Here is a 21,970-nt window from a genome sequence, read left to right on the forward strand (position 1 = left end):
ACCCACCTACTACTTCACTCACTCTTTGAGAAGGCCAGTGGAGGAAGGAGCAAGTAGTCAGCTTTGCCTGTTGGTATCTTCAACACATCCAGTGATTCTTATAGCAGCAGTTTCCCAGGCTAGATCCCAGGTTCAGATGATGGCCTCCCTTTTTTAGGACATGTTATTGTGAGTTTTAAGAACTGTAATCTTGAAAATCCTTATGATTCCAGGAGCTTCTCTGGTAATTTGCTTGTCTTTAATAGCTGAAAAATGAAAAGAGTTTAACATAGAATTGTTGCTCCAAAAAAACAAGAACTTGAAGATATGAGTACAATAGGTTGAAAAACACTAGTGTGAACAAAACGAGTCTTTTGTAAAAGCTCCGTGTGCTTAATGAACAAGGACTGCTAATTACATAACTGTCAGTGATATTTTCTGGCACGGTCTAACGCCAGCTTCTTCGGTACAACAAATATGAAAATGCCTAGAAGTAAATCACATTTGCTGAGTGCTGTGGGCAAACAAACCCATGCCTTATCTCTTTCAAAGGCAGCCATGGAAAATACATGATAAATTGCACAGTTCAGTGAACATGTTATGTCATTGTGAAATGATTTTGATTCATGGTTATGTATTTATTGCTAAACAACTGACAAACCTCAAGGTATCAGAAATATCATTCATGGGGTTTTGCTATTTTCTCTTGCAAAATTCAAGTGCTATGAAGTGGTTTTCTTTTTTATTTAAAATACTTTATTGAAAGTGATATTTGCCACAGTCTATGGAAATAATTTTTTTAATTATATGAATTCCTGCCAGAAGTGTCAAAGAGCTGTGCTAGTCACTAATATTTTTATCATAATGAATAATTCATATTTTTGCTAATATCCTTTTATGAAAATTTTATAGCTAAAAATAGACAAAGTTGTAAGCCAGTTTGATTTCAGAATAGGATTATAATCTCGTTTCATATAGCTTATCAATATAATGAAATTTTTGAATGTTTTCTGTGCAATAGCGGTAGAATTAAGAGTGAGAGAATTATATTAAAGAAGATTTTACAGAAGTGGCTTTTATGCAAACATAATTCCTTTCCCGTGGTCAACATATCTTACTATACTCTATCCATTGCTGACTCTCTTCAGTTTAAAGTATTAAATAATTAAGCCATTTTCTACTTGAAACTTACAGTTATTTTTTACTAATTTTTCTTTCAATTGGTGCTTTTGGCATCAGCATTTGATGTTTAAAACCTTTTCTTCTAGTGTTAAAAGCAGCAGGAAAGGTAGCCTGACAACACACAATGTGTACGAGGCATATCGTAAGCACTTAATAAATGTTAGCTATTCATCAACAGATGTACTCTCACATTGTGTCTTGTTTTTCTAAATCTCGTAAACCAAGAACCACTGTTTCTCAACTGGTGGTTTTGTTTTGTTTGTGTTGTTTTGTTTTGTTTTGTTGTAATCATGAAATTCTTCTTTTCTGAGTTTTATAATCAAGTATTTTAACGTGGCTTTGGATATTTTGAGTAGTGCCATTGAGCTCTTACGAATAAAATAACAAAGAAAACCTTGCCTGATGGTAGAAATGATAAATTATTTCTTAGGTATATTAAAGGGATTTGGGTATTTCTAATATATCGCCATCATTTAAACCTGAATTCATTTTATTTTCCTTTAGTATATTTTAACCAATTGACCTTTACATATACTTTGCATTTATTAAATTAGGATAAATTTTAGTAGCCTAGAAATACGATTCAAAACATTCATAGTGTTTTTCTTTTAGCCTTGGAATATGACAAGCCTATTCTCTAAATATTTACATCATTGGAGAATATCTATGTACTTATGCTGATTTTGGCTTAACATTTTCAAAAATAAGTCTGTTAAATTAAATGTAAGCTTTAAAGGAGAAAACCATAGATCTTGTAACTTGATACAAGTATTGCAACATTGCTTACAGCATTTCCTTGGAAGATTTTTATGCCCTTCTACTACCATGGCTACTTTCACCTTTATATTCAAAATTCCCAAAATGTATCTGTATGAGGATAATTTTAAAACATGAGATTTATGCTACTATAAAGGAGAAATCCTTTATAACAACGTAAATCCGTTGTCACCAGAAATTTCAGTCTAAGTTTTACATGAAAGGGAACATATTTTATCTTTAATGCCTCATTAAACTTTCTGGAAATGGCAATATTCTAAAATATTCTAGGTGGATGACTACATATGTCTGTATTCCTTCTGAAAAATTCAAACATCAGTGAAAAAAAAAAAAGACTAAACAAATCATTTGTTCTAATAATTACAGTAGTGGTATTTTCTCTTCCGTTTAATTTTGCCTTTATGTATAGATGTTACTTTAAGTCAACCATGTCTTGCCTGCACTTTTTGAGTGAAATAGCCAAAACCACCATTCCTCAGCCAAATGATGTTCCTGTTGTTTCAAAGGTGACCTTGTATTTAAACCTTAATTCTCTGTGTGTTTTTGTTCACATGTGTGTGCCTGGATTGTGTATGTTCACACACATGTGCTTGCACGTGTGTTTATGTTTGTGTGTGTGGGTGCATGATTTTTTTGTACATTCACAATATCATAAACTGCATTGTGTTGCTAAGAACATGGACTCAGGAAGCAGCCTACCTGAGTATAAATCCCAGCCCTGCTAATTCCTAGTTGTGTGAATTTGAGCAAGTTTTTTTAACTTCTTGCTTTCATGTTCTCATCTTACAGGGTTGTTGTAAGATTTAAATAAGTTAATATATGTAAAGCATTTTGAACACCTAATCCATAGTATTTAATAACATATTAGCATTACCATTATAATCATTATCATATATTCATTTACTCTATTTTATTTCTAAAGTCGTATTATTTATACAAATGCATTGGTGGGTGATATTACATATGTATTTCACTGAAATGATATTAAAGGTGTGCCTTGCTGTATGTCAGTTATAGCTCAATAAAACTGGAAAAAAAATTTTAAAAGATGTCAACGGAATATTTTGGATTGTGATAATTTGATTAGATAAACTGTTATCATTGGTGAGAGGAAACAGCTGCGAAAAAGCAACAGAAATTGCATAACTTGGTGGCTCACAGATGACATATCAAATATACTAAAATGCATTCAGGGACTTGCCCTGGCGGTCCAGTGGTTCAGACTTCGCCTTCCAATGCAGGGCATGTGGGTTTGATCCCTGGTCAGGGAGCTAAGATCCCACATACCTCGTGGCCAAAACACCAAAACAGCTTCATTGTAACAAATTCAAAAAAGACTTTAAAAATGGTCCACATCAAAAGAAATCCATAAAAAAAATGCATTCATTTATTCAAATGTAGGCCTGTTGCACGTCTACAATGTGCCAGGATTTCGTGTTAAAATGACACATGATACCATATGATCCAGCAGCAATCATGCTCCTTAATATTTACCCAAAGGAGTTGAGAATTCATGTCCACGCAAAAACTTGTACGTGGATGTTTATAGCAGCTTTATTCATCATTGCCAAAATTTGGAAGCAATCAAGATGTCCTTCAGTAGCTGAATGGATAACTAAACTGTGGTACATCCAGACAACGGAATATTATGGAGCACTAAAAATAAATGAGCTATCAAACAATGAAAAGACATGGAGGAACATTAAATGCATATTTTTAAGTGAAGTAAGTCAACCTGAAAAAGCTGACTACAATATGATTTCAACTATATGACATTCTGGAAAAAGCAAAACTATGGGGACAGTCAAAATATCAGTGGTTTCCAGGGGTTGGGGGTGGGATGAGGGATGAATAGGCAGAACAGAAAGGATTTTTAGGGCAGGAAAACTACTCTATATGATACTATAATGAAAAATACATGTCATTATACATTTGACAAGCCCATAGAATGTACAACACCAGGAGTGAACTCTAATGTAAACTATGTATTCCGGGTGGTAGAGATGTGTCAGTGTTGGTTCCTCAGCTTGTACACAAGGGCTACTCTGGTGGGGGATGTTAATGATGGGGGAGGCTGTGCATGCATGGGGGCAGTGGGTTTATGGAAAATCTCCATAGCTTCCTCTTAATTTTGCTGTAAACCTAAGACTTCTTTAAAAAATAAAATCTATTAGGGAAAAAAAAAACAAGATAAAAATAGAACAAAGCAATGAGTACTTTTCAAAAATTGCAAAAATATGTGCTAATATATAATGCTCCAAGAAAAATGTCTTCTAAATGTAAACGACCACCATTACAAAAAAACTACATATTACTGCAATAAAATATTCACCTGAACTATTAAAAAATGAGAAATGGTGTGCCTTCAACTACTAGGAATAAATATTTTAGCTGCCTGAAGCATTGTAGGAAAAAAGTAAGATAGCAGTGTCGTGTAAACTGTGCAAATTTAGAATGGGTTTTCTTTTTCAGGGAGCACCCAAACCAATAGCCATTGAACCATGTGCTGGGAACAGAGCGGCAGTTCTGACTGTGTTTCTCTGTCTACCACGAGGATCATCAGGTGCCCCTCCCCCAGGGCAGTCAGGTAAGATGAATGAGGTACCATCAGCAGTTAAGCAAAACATGCAGACGGAACAGAAGAAGTAAACAATACTACCAGATAGCACAATAAAGACATTTACAAGGTTCTGATTTACAGCATGGTAACATTTTATTAGAATACAAACTTCTACCCAAATATCTAGATATCTGCCTTGCTATAAATTCAGATTTGCAAGTGTTTCTCTTAAAAAATACGTGTTGAATATATGTGTGTATTTGTGTATAACATAACACACGTATGTATGTACGGACACACTTCAATTTGTTGTTGTCATTGCAATGAGTAATCTCACTAGCAGGGCAAAGTGACCCTTTTGGGCAGCTTCTTTTCTCCCAGTATGTGTGTCATATGGGATGCCAAATTAGAAATACGATTAGAAGCTTGTTTCATAAATATGGAATCTAATTAGGGAACTTACTTACATGTTTGGAATGTTTTGCGGCATCGGAGGATAAAAGTTTGCTGCGACCATCCTGGAATATTGAAGATAAGTTCTTGCTGTCAGCACCGGACAGGTGCGGTTCATGGACCCAGGGACCCTCTCCTTCACTTGAGCACAGCCAGCCTTTTCCTCTGATTCTCCTTTTCCTGCATAAAAAGTATATTTTGAATTCGAGGTAACTCTGTGTATCCTCTTAGAGATCTTCTCATTGCTTCGACAGTTGTCCACATTGTAAACATGCCCCGTGTTGAGTATAACTTGTAACTAAATCACAAACCATGCTTATTTCTCTCTTTGTGCATATCCTCTTCCATCTGCTTACAATTTCTGATTATTCTTTCTCCCGATTGTTTTCTTTAAAGGACCCTCAGTGAAATGGATGCTTTCTGAGGGTCAGGGTGATTTCAAATCTTTCTCTTCAGTTCCCCTTAAGGATAAAATAACGTGCCAGAGATCTGGCAGGTTCTCAACAGTAGTTGATGATAAACTCAGCTCCCTGCTTAGTTTTCTTTCCTTAGTTCCCTAGTTAGCTTTGACCTTTCTCCTCACTTTCTTGATTTGTGTCCAACGAGACACAAAAATGGAAGCCACACTACTTTATACCTTATAAATTTTAAGATATTTATGTAACGGAATTTTTCCCATACAGGGACAGAGGAATTCCATCACCTTTTAGACTTGTCATTTATGGTACCTGATGATATCTTGTTGCAGGAGTTTCTACCCAAAGTTCATTTGTAGATGTTTATTCAATGAAACAAACCTTCTCATATGTTGAGCCAATGCCTCACTTTTCTCCTTTCAGAACAACCAAGGTAAATGGGATGCAGTAAATAGAATAGCTTGGCACTGGTCAGATAAGATGGATAATTGTAGGTACTGTGCCCAGCTAATGGAAGTATTGTTTCAAAGCTGGGATGGTTTCCAAAACAAACACTTTACTAATGAAAACAAGCCTGTGTGATACACACCGAGGTTCTTCTAGATCCTTGACAAGATGATGTACTGATGGGCAGAGTGAAGGCGACTGCCAATACGCTGTCCCTTTAACCTTTGAAATCTTTTTGACTGATTTGAAAAAGCCAAATAGCAGTGTGGACCATTACCTCAGCTGTGTTTTATTACAGATGCACTGCAATTACTAATGGTAATGGTAAATTAGACGTGCATAGTGTTTTACTCTTCACAAAGTATTTTCCTATTTTTCACATTCGATCCTTACGACAAGCCTGTACCATAGGTATTATAAAACTCACTTTATAAATGAGAGACTTGGTGTATATAAATCTCTGTATTTCTATACTCAAGGAATAATTGGAAAAATATTAGAGTAAAGAGCAAAGCAACAACAAAAAATACTTATTACTAACATTCCAGGTAATTTTTCCTGATGATCTATAGCAGAGAGCTTATTTCTCTATAATCTACAGCCTATGTCTTCACAAAGCCTAACATTTGGAGGAGTACTGAAAATGTCCCCAGGGTTCACACAAGTAGGCAAAACCTTGAGTTCATTCACAACACTTTTTACGGTGACTGTAGATCGAACTATGTTGAATATCTGTGTGAATAATTCAGGATGAGTTTGTTCTTTGTTTAAAAAAAACTAATAAAATTTCTCTAGCTAACTTTATAGGAGTAGGAAGAGGAAGAGTCATTGATTCTACTCCTTCAAAGTAAAGCATTGTCTTCTGTCTGCAGTCTACTTTGAAATGCATCAAGGACATAATGTTATTGATGGATGGATAGTAGGATGAGTAGATGGACAGATATGTCATAAAGCAAGTAAAGCAAATGTTAATGGTAGAATCTAGGTGATGGGAATACTGGAGTCCATTGTAAAATTCTTTCCACTTTGCTGTATGTTTGAAATTCTTTATGGTAAGATGTGGGAAACAATAAAAGTTTTTGAAAACTCTTGACTTTACTGGGGGAAAGTAAAGGCAGTGCCTATAGAGAGGAATCTTCTAATGCTCACATCTGTGTTTTCCCTAAACAAGGCAAATGCCGACACCAGTATACAAACGAAATGGCTTATTTTTTCACTTTTCATCAAGATATTTGGTGTGTACCCAGTCAATTAAAACTTAACATAGTGTCATCCAGTATTTGAGAGGAAACGCCTTCCAGTGATAGTTTGGGAACCATATTGGTTCTCGGGAGGGAAATATTGACATTGGTTATCTCATTGCTAGAGTTTGGCTTATCTCATATCTTTACAGGAAGTCCATCTGTGTGCCTATGCTTCTCACAGTGCCCTATGTTTAGAAAGCAGTTCGTAAATGTTCTTGATGAGTATGATAATGATAGGAGACCTGGGAAACGTGACCTTGAGCAACCACTTCTGTCTATGAGACTCAGTGAACAACAATAAAATGAGCAATTGAACTAGAATCCGTTCATTGATTCTCAGATTGCACAGCTAGGAGCCTTATGTGCTGAAGAGCCTCCTCCAGCGTTGGTGCAAGGTTAGAGGTTAGGGGAGTTAAGAAGGAGGTACTGGGCTTCCCTGGTGGCTCAGTGGTTGAGAGTCCGCCTGCCGATGCGGGGGACACGGGTTCGTGCCCCGGTCCGGGAGGATCCCACGTGCCGTGGAGCGGCTGGGCCCGTGAGCCATGGCCGCTGAGCCTGCGCATCCGGAGCCTGTGCTCCGCAACGGGAGAGCCCACAACAGTGAGAGGCCCACGTACCGCAAAAAAAAAAAAAACAAAAAAGAAGGAGGTAGTGGAGTAGCTTCATGGACAGACCCCTGACCCCATCCCCACTGTGTGAAGGACAGGGCGCCCAGAGTCTTCTCTTGGCTCTTGGGCTATTTATGTCTCCTAATGTGAGTGTATCTATTCAATGAGGAATAAGCATTAATTATTAGATTAGAAGTTCTCTTGCAGTACTTTGCACAGTTTCTAATTTTTTTTATCAGGCCCTTTTTTTGAAATGTAGCTTCCTAAATGTCGAGTGATGCTTTTCATAATGCACTCTTCACTACTATGAATAAAAGCATTTAAGAGAAGGATGAGTTTGGGGGTATGGAGAAGATGGAAGCATCCTATGAGCATGGTGGTTTTCTCTCAGAACCTGAATGCCAGCACTAACAAATAAGTGATTCGGAAACAAGCAGGGGCTAGTTCTGGCCATCTCTTTTAAGTAGCAAGTAGTGGGTTTTTTTTTTTTTTTTAATTCAAAATATGGCATTGTCTTTGGACTTTATTCTCTTTCTACCAGCATATATTTCAGTAATATTTAGCAAGTAATAATTAGACATGGCCCTTTAATGTCTGTCTAAAATGTGTGAAGTTCCCTTCCATGGCTCTCATCTTAACAGAGGTCAAAAGAGAAACTGCAGATTCATCCTTTAGATTACCCCATGCAGTAATCTTTCCCTTCTTCTTCTTCTCTTTTTTTTTTTTTCCATGTAATGAGTTTAGATGTTTATGAGCAATTCTCCCTCTAGGTGGCTTAGGAGAGTAAAAGCAAAAAATATTAAATAGGCTTTTTGGCACTCCTGGAGCTGGGCTAATTAGGTTCCCTGCTCCCCAGCCCTGTAAGCCTGCTGCTTCATTCCTGTATTTTCTGTGAGCAACCACTGCCAGCAATGCCAGACTGTCTTGGGCTAAAGTGGGATTTCTGCTGTTGATATATGTACACAGCCACTTCTCTTCTGCCTCAAAGTGGTTGGAAGGCTGACGTCCTCGTACAAACAGGGCATATCAAGTAACCCTGCTGCGTGTCTCCAATCACCTTGGACAGCAAGGTCCCCAAGCATTTTAGAGTCACGTTAAGATGAAATGTGAACCAAGTAAATAGAGCTCTTCAAAAGCATAAACTGGTGATCATGATTGTGTCACTTTGTGATGAAGGATTATGGATTTCATAGTTTATGGATTCTTAGTAATATGAAGCGGATTAACTTTTCTCACTGGATTAAAAATCCGGTGGCCCAAATGTCCACCGCCAAAAGGGAGATAAGTGCTTCACCTAGATGTAGAACTTTGCCCTGATCTTGCCTTATGTTTGGCAAAAAAACAAAACAAAACAAATAGAAACTGCTGGAAAGTCTAAGATTTTGAAACTTTTTTCTTTAGGTTTAGAAGTTTGGGCAGGATGACCAGATTATTTTGAAAAATCTAGAAATATTGTACGATGTTTAAAAATGATAGTCTACCCACAGTGTCATGGGTAATAATAATGACAAAAAGAGAACTTTGGCTTAGTCAAATGAAAAAGGAAAACAAGAACTAGTAATTCTGAGCACTGAAGCAGGTTCTTTACATACACTAATTCTTTTAACCCTCTTAATGAACCTGAAAAGTAGCTATTATTATCCCACTTTTACAGATTAAAAAAAAAATCTGGAAACTCAAGAGAGATTAAATGACTTGTCCGAGGGCCAATACAGCCAGTGAGTGAGTGAACCAGAATTCAAATTCAGGGCCATCTAGATCCTCAGGCTGTGAGACTCTCCCTCATCGCTGTGCTTCTCTGGATAAAGATACAGGGGTACTCGGGATAGCCCATATTCCAGAAAAAGCTTTACATTCAGATCAAAGAGGAAGGACCTGGAGCGTTCTGCTAAACATTGGACTTAAGGGGGCAAGAAGGATATATTTACCTTTCCTAGTGATTTAACTCCAGAAATTTGGTAAAATGCAAAGGTGCACGTGCCATGACACATCTGCTAATGAAAGTATGACTCCGTTGTGTAATAGCAACTTGGGGCATGTAGTTATAGGAAAAGAACTTCGGCTTGTATGTGTGAGTTATGGACTTGGAGTCCCAAGTCCCAAGATGTAGATCCAGCTCTGCCACCAGCTAACTGTCGCCAAGTCTTTTCATCTCTGGGTCGTAGTTTCTCATGTATAAAATGACTGGATTGGGCTAGGAAATCCTAAGATGGGTTTCACTCTACTCCTGTTGTACAGTTCTACTATAGATTATGCTAAGTCATACCAGTTTGGGGTAGGAAGAGCAAATAACTTGTTTCTAAGTAGTACCTTATCTTTCCAGCTGCTCAGGACCAGTTAAGAAGCTATATTCCTATGTATATTGCTTGTTAGTGAATAAAAATAATTAGCACCAATCCTTAATTTTTTAAAATAATTTTAGTCCATTTCTTTTTTAAAATTATTTTATTTATTTATTTTTTGGCTGCTTTGGGTCTTCGTTGCTGCGCACGGGCTTTCTCTAGTTGGGGAGAGTGGGGGCTACTCTTTGTTGCAGTTCAGGGTGGCTTTTCTTGTTGCAGAGCACAGGCTCTAGGTGCGCGGGCTTCAGTAGTTGTGGCACACGGGCTCAGTAATTGTGGCTTGCGGGCTGTAGAGCACAGGCTCAGTAGTTGTGGCGCACGGGCTTAGTTGCTCCGTAGCATGTGGAATCTTCCAGGACCAGGGCTCGAACACATGTCCCCTGCATTGGCAGGAGGATTCTTAACCACTGCACCACCAGGAAGTCCTGGATCCTTAAATTTTAAAAAAATTCTTAATAATTTTATTAATAAAGGTTAGTTCTCAATCTTCTCAGCATGTTTAGAAGATGTAGATCGTTCACATTGCCCCATTTTAGAAATAAGTAAAAGAAATCTCATAGCACCAATGAGAGGTAGAGGGTCTCTACAATCTCAGAGATGAATTGGGAACAGACTCCTGGTCTGCTGGCTCTCAGTGCAGTACTCATGCCTCTGAAGCCAGTTTTTTAAAGCTAATTTGCATTTTTCAGAACCTTCTGGAGTTTCCTGTCCCTTAGGACTCTGTTTTCTTTCCATAACTCTGCCACAATACCTTCACACTTGTAGAAACACACCTGTTGATCTAGTCTTAGCACTCTCTTTTTTGGAGGTGGCTGGAATAAGAAATAAAACTACTGAATTGTATCAAAACTTCATTATAAAAATCTGTCATGTTAGTGACCTTTTAAGCGCAAATTCAAATATTGTTTACATCCAACATATGGGTCTTCATAAAAAGAAAGAAAAAGTGGGCACTCATGGCAAAACAAGCTACAAAATTAGGAAAGAGAGCCCAGGAAATGACAGAGATAAGAACAAATGTCTGAGATTATTGTTAATAATACGACTTTGTGTCAAATAAAAAAAAACAACCCTGATATTAAAAGTAAGCAAAATCAATAGTAGGAGCTAATTTTATCTTCTATCCAAAATATAGTTATTATGAATCTTCATTTGTTACCTTTATTCATTCTAGAAATATTTAAAAGTATCTGCTACATGTCAGGCACTGGATATATGGTGGTGAACAAAACAGAATTCCTGCCCCCATAGATTTTAGAGCCTACATGGAGATAAACATGAACAAATAATCATGCAAATAAACCCATAATTATAAAATATGTTGTTTTATGAATAAAGAGTAGACAGTGTTATGAGAAAGAGGTGAAATAACACTGATGTACAATTGCTAAGCTTTAATATCTTTCCATAGTAGTAACAAAATGGCAAACGTAGTCATTAAAATGCCCTTTCCTCAGTTCTCACTTGTCATCACGTCTCTGTAGTGTTTGTTGAATATTCCCCATCATGCCTCGCCAACGTCTGGAAACTCCCTCTAGTGTTCTTTACCTCAGTCTATCACAGGTGCCTTCTTAGAATTTACTTAGAGATAATGCATGTAGAGCACCTCCCCTCTGTTCGTTACGTGCTTCTTCTGCCCTCTGAGTTCCGATAGGCATTCCCTGAGGATTAGTCCTTAGCCAGCTTCTCATCCTGTCCACTCTCTCCCTTTAGGGTGATGCTCTCTTTGCTCATTTAGGGGGCTTTTCAGATGATAACTCCCAACTGCATGGGTCTCCAGCCAACACTGTATTTGATAGTGTTTCAGTATAAAGCCACTCTTCCTTCCCCCTCTCTCCTGTTACCGTCCCTACTCCCCAGACTAGCTCTTCTACCCTGACTTTACTGTTTTTGTAAAGTCCATTTCAGAGTGACTCAAGTTTGAAACTTTGGAGTTAGCTTTTTTTCTTCTCTCTTTCTCCTCTTTGACCTCCAAGTAACCACAAAGCTCTTTAGATTTTAGCCCTGAAGCAGATAGAACAGACTTCCTTCTGCCATTCTTACTCCCTCCATTTTTGGCTCAGGCCCTGGTTGCCTCTCACCTGGACTTCTGCCAAAGGAAAGCACAGTTCGAATCATACCGCTCCTTTCCTCATAGACCTTTGCTGACTTTTCATTGCCTGATGAAATAAGTCCAGATATTTACTCTGGGCTGTAAGGTCCTCCTTGACCTCTCTCTCTCCAACCTTCTTTCAGGTTTAGCAGGCACAGAGTCCTTGCCAGCGCCCACCTGCACAGCACCTCTGGCTAGTTTGGGGCCCTTGTGCAATTATTTTAACCTCTTGAACCCTCAGTTTCCTCGCCTGTGAGGTAAGGAAGATGACTGGGTAGAATGTCTTTATGATTGCCGTTAGGCCTGTAACTCCGCATGTGTATCTCTCCCTGTGATTCCATGAGTGTATATGTGTTCTTGTCACATTCACTATTGTTCCCTGTTCCTGAAATGACCTCTCCCTCTCAGCTGCCTGTGCTCAAAGCCCAGTTCAAATGCCACTTCTTCTTCCATGAAGCCTTTTCAGTTTCCTCCATACAAATGTGACCTCATTCTCCTTGAAATCCTATAGAATTTGCTGGGTCACTTCTTTACTGCTTTCTAACATATATCAAAGTCACTGTGTACTTTTCTTAACTTTCTTCCCAGGTAGTAAGCTCCCTGAGGGCAGTGGTTATATCTTAGTTTATCTCTGAATCCCTAGTAGCTAACAAGTTCTTGGTACTTAGTAGTTGCTTGATAAGTATTAAATTAATGAATAAAGTTAATTATCCTTAAATGGTAGAACTTCTTCACCAAACAAATATGTAGGAAATATGTAGATATATACTACACAAATGTAAACTTTACTAGGTAAAATTTCACTTCAGGCCCATACTCTTTGACAGAATGGATTTTATGTTTTCATGATTCATGTGGGAGTCAAGCTACATTTCTTAAGCACTAAAATCAAGCCCAACACTGAACCTTTGATAAAAAATATCTATAAAACTTACTTGCTCAGATTTAAGGTTCAATGAAAATCAGGATATTAGTGAAAGATGACACAAAATAATAAAGCAAATTATATTTCCAATGTAATATATACTAAACCTATCATAAAGTTATTCTATTTTTATAATTTGGACTTTGATTGTTTTCTTGGATAATAATTTTTACAAAACGATTTTATTTAAATTTGAAAAAGCACAGCTCAGTTCCACCCTTTATGATCAAAAAATAATATTGAACCTTGTGGAATAAATGTCCACATATTACTTATACACAGGACAAATAACCTCACAAGATACACCTGGCAAATAAAAAGTATCAATTGCTCTTGTAGCTGTTACCATTAACATACACCATTAACACAATCTATTCTATGCTCATTACTATTCTTTGAATTATCACTTCCCTATGAGGTATGTATTATCACTTTTATTTCACAGATGAGGAAAATTAATTCATGGAGCTTACTTGCCTACATAGTAAATAAGTGATGGAGCCAAAATGTAAAACCAGAAAATTTCACACCATGGTGCTCTTTCCATATCTTTTTCTGGGGATGCGGGGGGGTGGATATTTTGGTTAGCTTTTTGAATAGCACAGACTCACAAGCTTTTTGTTTTACTGACAGTGTCACTGTGAAGTAGCATGGCCATCATTCTCTCATTTGAGATGTTAAAGTTTATCTCTGTGCTTTTGTCAATTGAGAGAAATTGATGAATGTGTAAATGAAACAAAGAAGAAAATAAAGACAACAAACTTGAAGAATAGTGAACATGGCTAATAGAACATGCTGCAGAAGTGAATGAAATACCCTAAAAGTTAACCCACTCAAATACTTTCAAGATAGAGCAATTAGAAACAAACTCACATAAAAAGTCAGAATTTATGGACATGAAAAATGAGACCACCAGCACTGAAAGCATGGCCAACACATTTTTCTTTTCTTTTTCTTCTCCCCACGTGCCACCCCTTTCAGGTATTTCTAGAATTGACTGGTAAATAATTACTGTGGTCAAAGAGAAAAATAGGAAAAAGTAAGCAACTCAACAAATCAACTTACGAAGCGAAAGGGGAAAGATCAAGGTTCGTTTGGAATAAGCAAGCTGCCCTTGAAGCCACAAAACAACAAAATAAGAATTTTGTGGGTATGAATAAAATTTAAAGGCTAAATCACCCCCACCCCCGTATTTCTTTTGATAGGTAACACCATCGTCTATATATAAAACTGCCAATTAGTAAAACATTTTACTTTTAACTGGTCATGAATTAAGTAGTCCTGCATAACATAGGTTTAGGGGAATTTAGCAGAAGGCTACCTCCTGCATTTAACAAGGATAAGGCGGGTAATCCTGAGTGTCAGAGAATTTTAGAATTTTTGGAGCTTTAGAAATGGCCTTAGAAATCACTTAGCTCTATCCCACATTTTGCAGAGGAAACCTGAAGAGCCAGAGATGGGGAGAGACTTGTCTCAGGTCAACGCTGAGCAGGGACCACAGCCAGGGTCTCTGGATCCCTCATGCAGGAACGGACTTTACCCCTCCCTCATGTTTATTTATGCCAGGTTGCAAAATATAACCAGAAAAAATTAATAACAATCCACTTCTTACCAGAAGGCAGTACCGCATATGTTCTGCCACCAGGGCAGAAGTGGCAAACAGAAAGGAACTCCCTGGATCCAAAAAGGGAAATTAAGTAACTTGAGAAAATATGTCTCCTTATCAGCAAACTGACAAAATGCTAAGAAAATGTGGGTCAAGGGCCCTGGGAGTTCCTTCTTCTCACATAAACATTTTTCTGGGGACCAGTTCAAAGGGCCAGTAGTCCCTTAGCAAATCCAGTGGGAGTACACTCAGGTTTTCATAAAAATTCTATGTTACACCGTTAGCTGATTTAGTCTCAGATCCTACTTTTCCTGTGAAATGGTGCCATATCTACCAAAGGCCTTTTCGAGTTTTGATATGCCTTTATTCTTAATGAAAGGTCCAGTGGAGGAACAAGCACCAGTAGTAGTAATGTTGAATTCTATAAAAAGGTAAACGTTGATTATAATTACATTAACTCCTTAAGACCAGAAGGCTTAAGGGCTTTCAGGGAAAGAGTTAACAGCCTTCTGAAAAGTGAGTGACTTACCTCCTTTCACTCACCCAATTATTTGCAAATTAGCATAACCCATCTAAGTTGGGCCAACCTCCCTAACTGATGGGCAGCAAGTTCAGGTAAAGCACTGGCAGAACTTAAGAGCTCCTTACGAGCTGGGAGGCTAAATGGGTCCACAGGACTCCCAGGAGGTGGTTTGAAGAGTCTGCATGGTCCCTGGGATCGTCATTTAGAAGCCTTGGAGGAATAAATGGATTTCTGCCCCATGAACCTGCTGTCTGACATAATTTGAACTGAACCTTGAAGGCCCTAGAAGTCTGGATGCAGTGACCATACACTGAGTTCCATTTATTCAGCGAGCCAGGCGAGGGTCATCAAATCAATAACATGACTATGCCATCTGCTTCCATCATAATGAAAAATGACTCCTTAAGTTTTCTGTGAGGCAATTAGCTCTGACGGTAGAGCTGCAATGGCGAGAGGCCAAGTCACATTTGTATTCAAAACTCCACAGTAAAATATAAAGGAACTGTTGTCCATATTAATAGATACACAAAATGTATAAATAGGGTACTTTGGTATTACTGTATTGATGGATATTATTATACCACTGCAGAATCACAGAGATAGGAAGGGCACTGAAATGACATCTGGCTCATCCAACTGCTTGCAGCCACAGCTGGTGACCCTGTCCAGAATCATCTCGGACAGACAGACTGTTTCTGAAGACTTTCCCAAAAGACATACGCATAACTTCCGGGACTAATTCATTCTGTTATTTAACAGTCTTCACTGTAATTTGATTCCATTTTCTTTTGTTCTCTTTCTTCTTGTTCTCATCTTTCCAGAAATAGAGATCAGCTGATTTTGTTCCTTATAATTATCTATCACTTGGGTGCTGGAAGGCAGTTTTGAAATCACCTCCCAGCCTTCAGTTCAGGTTCCGTACAGGACTCCAGGTCCATCCATCCCTGCCTTAGGACTTCCAGCTTAGGTCACCTCGTGACGCTCAGAATGCTCTTTGACCTTCCCAGATAGCACTGGCTTAAGAACCATGAAACAGAAAGGAATTCTAGAGGTAGTTCTGTCCCTTTGTTTGACAGACGTGGATACTGAGGTTCACCTGAACAGACTTCCTTAGAGTACGTTGTTTATTACACGGCAGGACCAATGCTAGAACCCAAGGGGCTCTCTCTGGCTTTATTCTCACTGTTTGTTTTTCAGTGCCTAACCTCTCTTGTAAAATGAACTGCCCTGCCTCGCTGGTTACTTTCCCACTTACAGTTCAGTGGGACTCCTCTGTAGGAGGAGTCGTAACCTTTTCTGCCATTCCGCATTTTGTATTTATGCTCACTAATTTTCTTGCACAAGAAAAGGGAGCAGTGAGTTTCAGTTCATCTCTCTGATGTTTCAAGGTCATTTTTGAAGTCTAATCCTATTATTCCAAATGCCATTCTCGTTCCCTGTCCCTATTTGTGTTATTTGCAAATATGATGATTTCAGGGAGATATTAAATGCCTCACACTGCTGGATTCCAATGTGACTTTTAAAATACCACTTGTTATGAATACACCGTACCTCTGTCCCTTTGCACGTACTAGTCCTTCTGCCTGGACTATCTTCCAATACACACACCTACCCTTTCCCCCAAGAGACTTTCTAATTCAAGGGTCACCTCCTCTGTGGGGCTTGTCCCCATCTCTAACCAACCATACTTTTTTTTTTTAATTTATTACTATAAAAATTTTATTACTCTATGACTACTCTACCCAGACAACCTAAGGGCAGGGATTTCCCCATTGTTTACCATTATATCTCCAGGGCCTAAGTGGTGCCTAGAGCATAATAGAAACACAATATATTTGCCTAATTATTTTCCTTCTTTCTCCTACTCACCTGTCTTTATCGGTGATAACTTCCCAGAGTCCAACTCTTAAGCTTCCTGTGAATTCATACTTTTGCCTGCATTTTATCCATGTACTTATTATTTGTACCTTAATGTAAATTAATTCTAAATACTTCTTAGGTTTAAAAAAAAAACACCCTCCTTAATCTCTGGTCTAAATTTTGGCGTATGAAGTAGAATTGAAAACTCTACTGAAGTTAAAACGACCGATTCCTCACTACTGACCAGGGCTGTTGTTGTTCAGCCTCATTCTGGAGACCTATTTGTCATGGGTCATGTTATTCATTTTGCAGTATGATTTTTTTCTATGCTTACTAACAGATTTCTTTGGGTGTTCTGTTATTTTTTTCCACATATAAAAATCTCACTTTGATGGTTTGGTCATTCTTAAGATCATTGGTCATTTCTAAGACCATTCTTTTCTCCTGTTCTTAAAAATTTCATAGGCTCTTCTTCATTCTTGGTGCTTTAAGCGGTATCAGAGTCCCTACCAGGGACTTGGTGGCCTAGATGGGTCACCAGCCCCTGCTTCTGCTACTTGGACTATGAATACTCAGCCTCTTCTAATTCTTTATGGGCTCTGTGGCTTTTTCATCTCCTGTTGCTGGTATTCAGATCACAGTTTTTCTTAAGACTGAGATTCTTCTAGCATTTTGAGTCTGTTTTAAGCATAATTTTTATTAACCTTTTCTCTTGCATGTAAAAACAAGTCAGTCTTTTTAAACCTAGCTTACGCTTGGTGTACAACAGATAATGTTCTGTTTCCCTTTATATCTCCAGTGGGTCACCTCAGTCTTTGCATTAATGCTTTTCACTTTCTCCAATGCTTCAGAAACGTCATCTTTTCCTAGGCTCCTTAGGTGACTTTTAGTCTTGTTAGGACACTCCTAAGTTCCATTTTATCTCTTTGTGAAGGTCTTGCCTGCCCATCTGAGCTTCCCTTCAACTTCCTTTGTCCATCTGCATTAAAAGTATTCCTAAGAAATTCAAATTAAAACAATACTGAGATACCATTTCTCACCTATCACGTTGGTGAAAATTTTAAAGTATGACAACACATTGCTGGTTTGAATGCAAACTAGTACAGACCTCCTGGAGGAGAATTTGGCAATACCTAAAAAAATACACTTGCACTCTTTTTTTTTTTTTTTTTTTTTTTTGACCTCTCCCATTGCGGAGCACAGGCTCCGGACTCACAGGCTCAGCGGCCATGGCTCACGGGCCCAGCCACTCCGCGGCATGTGGGATCTTCCCGGACCGGGGCACGAACCCGTGTCCCCTGCATCGGCAGGCGGACTCTCAACCACTGCGCCACCAGGGAAGCCCCACTTGCATTCTTTTGACCCAGCAATCCCACTTCTAGAAATGTACCCTAAAATACACCTCCAGCAGTATGAAAATACACAACCATTGGTTATTTATTTCAGCATTGTTTGTAATCACATAATATTGGGAATGAACTAAATGACCATACATAGGAAAGTAGTAAAATAAATTATGATACATTCACAAATGGAGTATAATGCATCAGTAAAAAAGAATTAGGAAGATCTCTATGAACTGATATGAGATTGTTTCCAGGATATATTATTAAGTGAAAAATGTAAAGTGCAAAATAATACCTAGAGCATGCAATCCTTTATGTAAGAAATAAAGAAATTTAAGCAAATATACAGATAACTACTAAATTTTGCAGAAGATTATAAGAAAGATAAATAAAAAACTAATGATATTGGTTACCTACAGGAAATGAAGTGGGACTGGAATATAAAATGGGGAAATAAGAGAGGGAGTTTTAGGGATGAGGAGGAAGTGACACTTCTCTGAGTGGGACCTTTTTAAAAATCTCTGACTCTTAGGGCTTCCCTGGTGGCACAGTGGTTGAGAGTCCGCCTGCCGATGCAGGGGACACGGGTTCATGCCCCAGTCCGGGGAGATCCCACATGCCGCGGAGTGGCTGGGCCTGTGAGCCATGGCCGCTGAGCCTGCGCGTCCGGAGCCTGTGCTCCGCAGTGGGAGAGGCCACAACAGTGAGAGGCCCGCGTACCGCAAAAAAAAAAAAAAAAAAAAAAAAAATCCTTGTTAAAAATCTCTGACTCTTAGAAACACTGGAATGTTTCACCTACCTAATAAATAAAATTGGGATGTGAAGAACCCAAAATGGAATACAGACGGTGAAACGTGAACTTAAATGCATTACAAATGAATAACATAACTACACTGAGGAGATAGGAAAGAAAAGAGCAACCTAAGCAATTTTGGAAAATAGTATTTTGCCTGTATAGTGTAAGGCTAAAGGCAAAGAGAACCACACACAAACATCGTACTATGGTTAGTACATTTGTTTCTTCTGGAAACAGGGGCATGTGTTAGCAATTCTGACATTACTATGTGTGAGGATACAGGTAGATAAATAGAGAAATATAGAAATACAGATGTGTGTAAGTGGGTTAGTATACATATGCATGTTTCCTAGCTGTGTCCACTGAGAGGACCTGGAAGCAATGATAACTCAGTAGCACTGAACACAACTAGCACCCATATCTTGGTTTCTTAACACCATTTTCCAATAAAAGGAACCAGGGCTTTTCGGGGAAATAGTTTACTCCAAGGCTAGGAAGGGAAAATGCAAGTTGAGATGGAACATCTGGTTCCAGAAAGTAAGTGTTCAAAAAATTATGAAGACATGTTGAAAAGATACAGAAGCCCGCCTGAAGGAGCACCCAATTGCCAAAGCTGGAACAACTTGAACAAAAAATAAATAAGTATACTATTGGATTATAGCTCAAAGAATAAATTAAATACCTATAAGTCTACACTAACACAGATATATAATTGAATAAATAAATAAATGAGAGTGAAGGAGCAGCTCTTCCTTACAGTAGAATTCCAGTTAATGAATATATAGAAAATAAGGAAAACAGAAAAATCACCATTAGATAAATACTAGAGTAGTACTTATTGCAGGCAGGAACCATTGATGAAATCTAAAATTAGTGGGAGAAAATATAAATAGTACATTTGCATAGCCTCCAAGTATCTTCCCACAAGACATTTATTAATTACAAAGGGGAAAATAATAAATTTATGGTAGAAAAAGGTAGCAGACATGACCTTATCCAAATGATCAAAGTTAATATCACCAATACTAAGACATAAAAATCGTATACCCCTGATATGTTGCATGGAAACAAAGGAGAACATCACTTCTGCGCTATTCTTGTGAAGTGCGTAATGCCAGTGTATTCATGAGAAAAGATCAGACAAATCCAGACTGAAGGACAGTCTATAAACAAACTGACCAGGACTCTTCAAAAGCGCCGACATCATGAAAGACAAAGAAAGACTGAGGGATTAACACCGATTAGAGACGAATGACATTACATGCAGTAAGATCTTGAATTAAACCCTGGAACAGAAATCAAACATTAGTGGGAAAACTGGTGAAATTCAAATAAGGTCTGCAGATTACTCAACAGTATTATATCAATGTTCATTTTCTGATTCTGACAGTCATACTGTGATTATGTAAAATGTTGTCATTAGGAGAAGCTGCGTGAAGGGCAAATGAAACTTTTCTGTAAGTCTAAAATTATTTCAAAGTGAAAAGTTAATAAAGAGTATTTCTCAGGCCTCTTCTCCAAGTGGGTCATATTCGAAAACTTAATCTGTAGTCCGTGTTGGTGGTATAGTGGTGAGCATAGCTGCCTTCCAAAAGTTAATCTATAGATTGCAGGCTATATTTTCTCATAGAAATTATATTTCCCTGGTTATATGGTTCCTGGGCTAGCACTCAAGAGCTCACTTAACCTAGAATTTTTGTATTATGTGTGTGTCTGCTTATTTATTAGCTATCCTCACCGTATTGTAGAATGTAAACAATTTACTCTGGCCATGTTCCTTAGGGTTTTAAGAGGAACAATAGATTGAGAATAGATAATACATATTGAGGGTCCCTACGCATGTGAGTTCACACACACACACATACACACACACCTTTGAACACTGGGGACACAGATTTCTCTAATTCTAAATTCTGAAAGTGGTCCTGCACAGGATCTAGTAAAGTAGGGACTGGTGGCAGAATGAGAAAATAGCATGCCAAGAAGCTCTGGGAGAAGAGATGGTCACAATGATCATTTTCATGATTGCTCCCTGGCCCCTCCTGTGTTTCTAGAAGGAACGATTGGTCATCAGCAGCAGTGTTGCTGCTTCTCACTGCAGAAAATGCTACACAGAGCGGCCCAGATGAGAAGCAGCTTAACCACAAACCTGCTCTTCTTCTTGCAACTCATTTGGGAGTATCTGTCCGTGTGGCTTTCAGTTTGGGGCTCAGATCTTGAAAGCTCTGCTGTCTGTGCCCATGACCTCTCCCAGTCAGCAGCCACATGAGCTTTTTGTGCCTCAGTTTCAGCTGTTCAAGCGAATGGGTATCACAGTCTTTGAAGCTCCTCCTCAGAATTTCCAAAGTGAATCTTGTATAAACCACACAGTTTATATTAAGCCAGGCCATCCCAAACATACCTCCAAATTTGGTGAAAGTCTGTCTAGCCATTATGTGATGTGTTAAAATATAAACGAAAACTTAATTTATAGTAACTAAATAACAACATTAGATTTACTGAGTACCAGCCATGTACCGTCACTATCCCAGGGGTGTGTGTGTGTGTGTGTGTGTGTGTGTGTGTGTGTGTGCGCGCGCACGCACGCACACACGTATGTATAAAATCATCTCATTTTCTTACTACAACCCATAGGGGAATTTATGCCTATTTTACAGCTAAAGAAACCAAGCTTCAGAAAGGTTTTTATACTTGCCAAAAATGTTTTATTTGCCAAAGATTTTAGAGCAAGCAAGTTGTAGAGCTGATTTTAGAGCCGGGTCTATGTGACCTGTATGCTGAGCTGCCCCGTTTTTGAAGTCTCTCAGGCCCCAT

The 21,970-nt window shown here is 38.3% G+C and overlaps 1 protein-coding gene across 1 annotated transcript in view; it reads left to right on the forward strand.

The window, feature by feature from the left end:
- ATRNL1 (attractin like 1) overlaps positions 1-21,970 on the forward strand; it is a 683,604-nt gene that overhangs the window by 566,727 nt on the left and 94,907 nt on the right. The window contains exon 28 of the mRNA XM_022568674.3: positions 4,411-4,525. Within this exon, the coding sequence (XP_022424382.1) occupies positions 4,411-4,525 (115 nt within the window). The remainder of the gene's footprint in view (positions 1-4,410; positions 4,526-21,970) is intronic.

Source organism: Delphinapterus leucas, chromosome 16, assembly GCF_059928025.1.
Source record: "Delphinapterus leucas isolate spDelLeu-1000000601 "Yukka" chromosome 16, BTC_Dleu_Yukka2, whole genome shotgun sequence".
Taxonomy (NCBI): domain Eukaryota; kingdom Metazoa; phylum Chordata; class Mammalia; order Artiodactyla; family Monodontidae; genus Delphinapterus; species Delphinapterus leucas.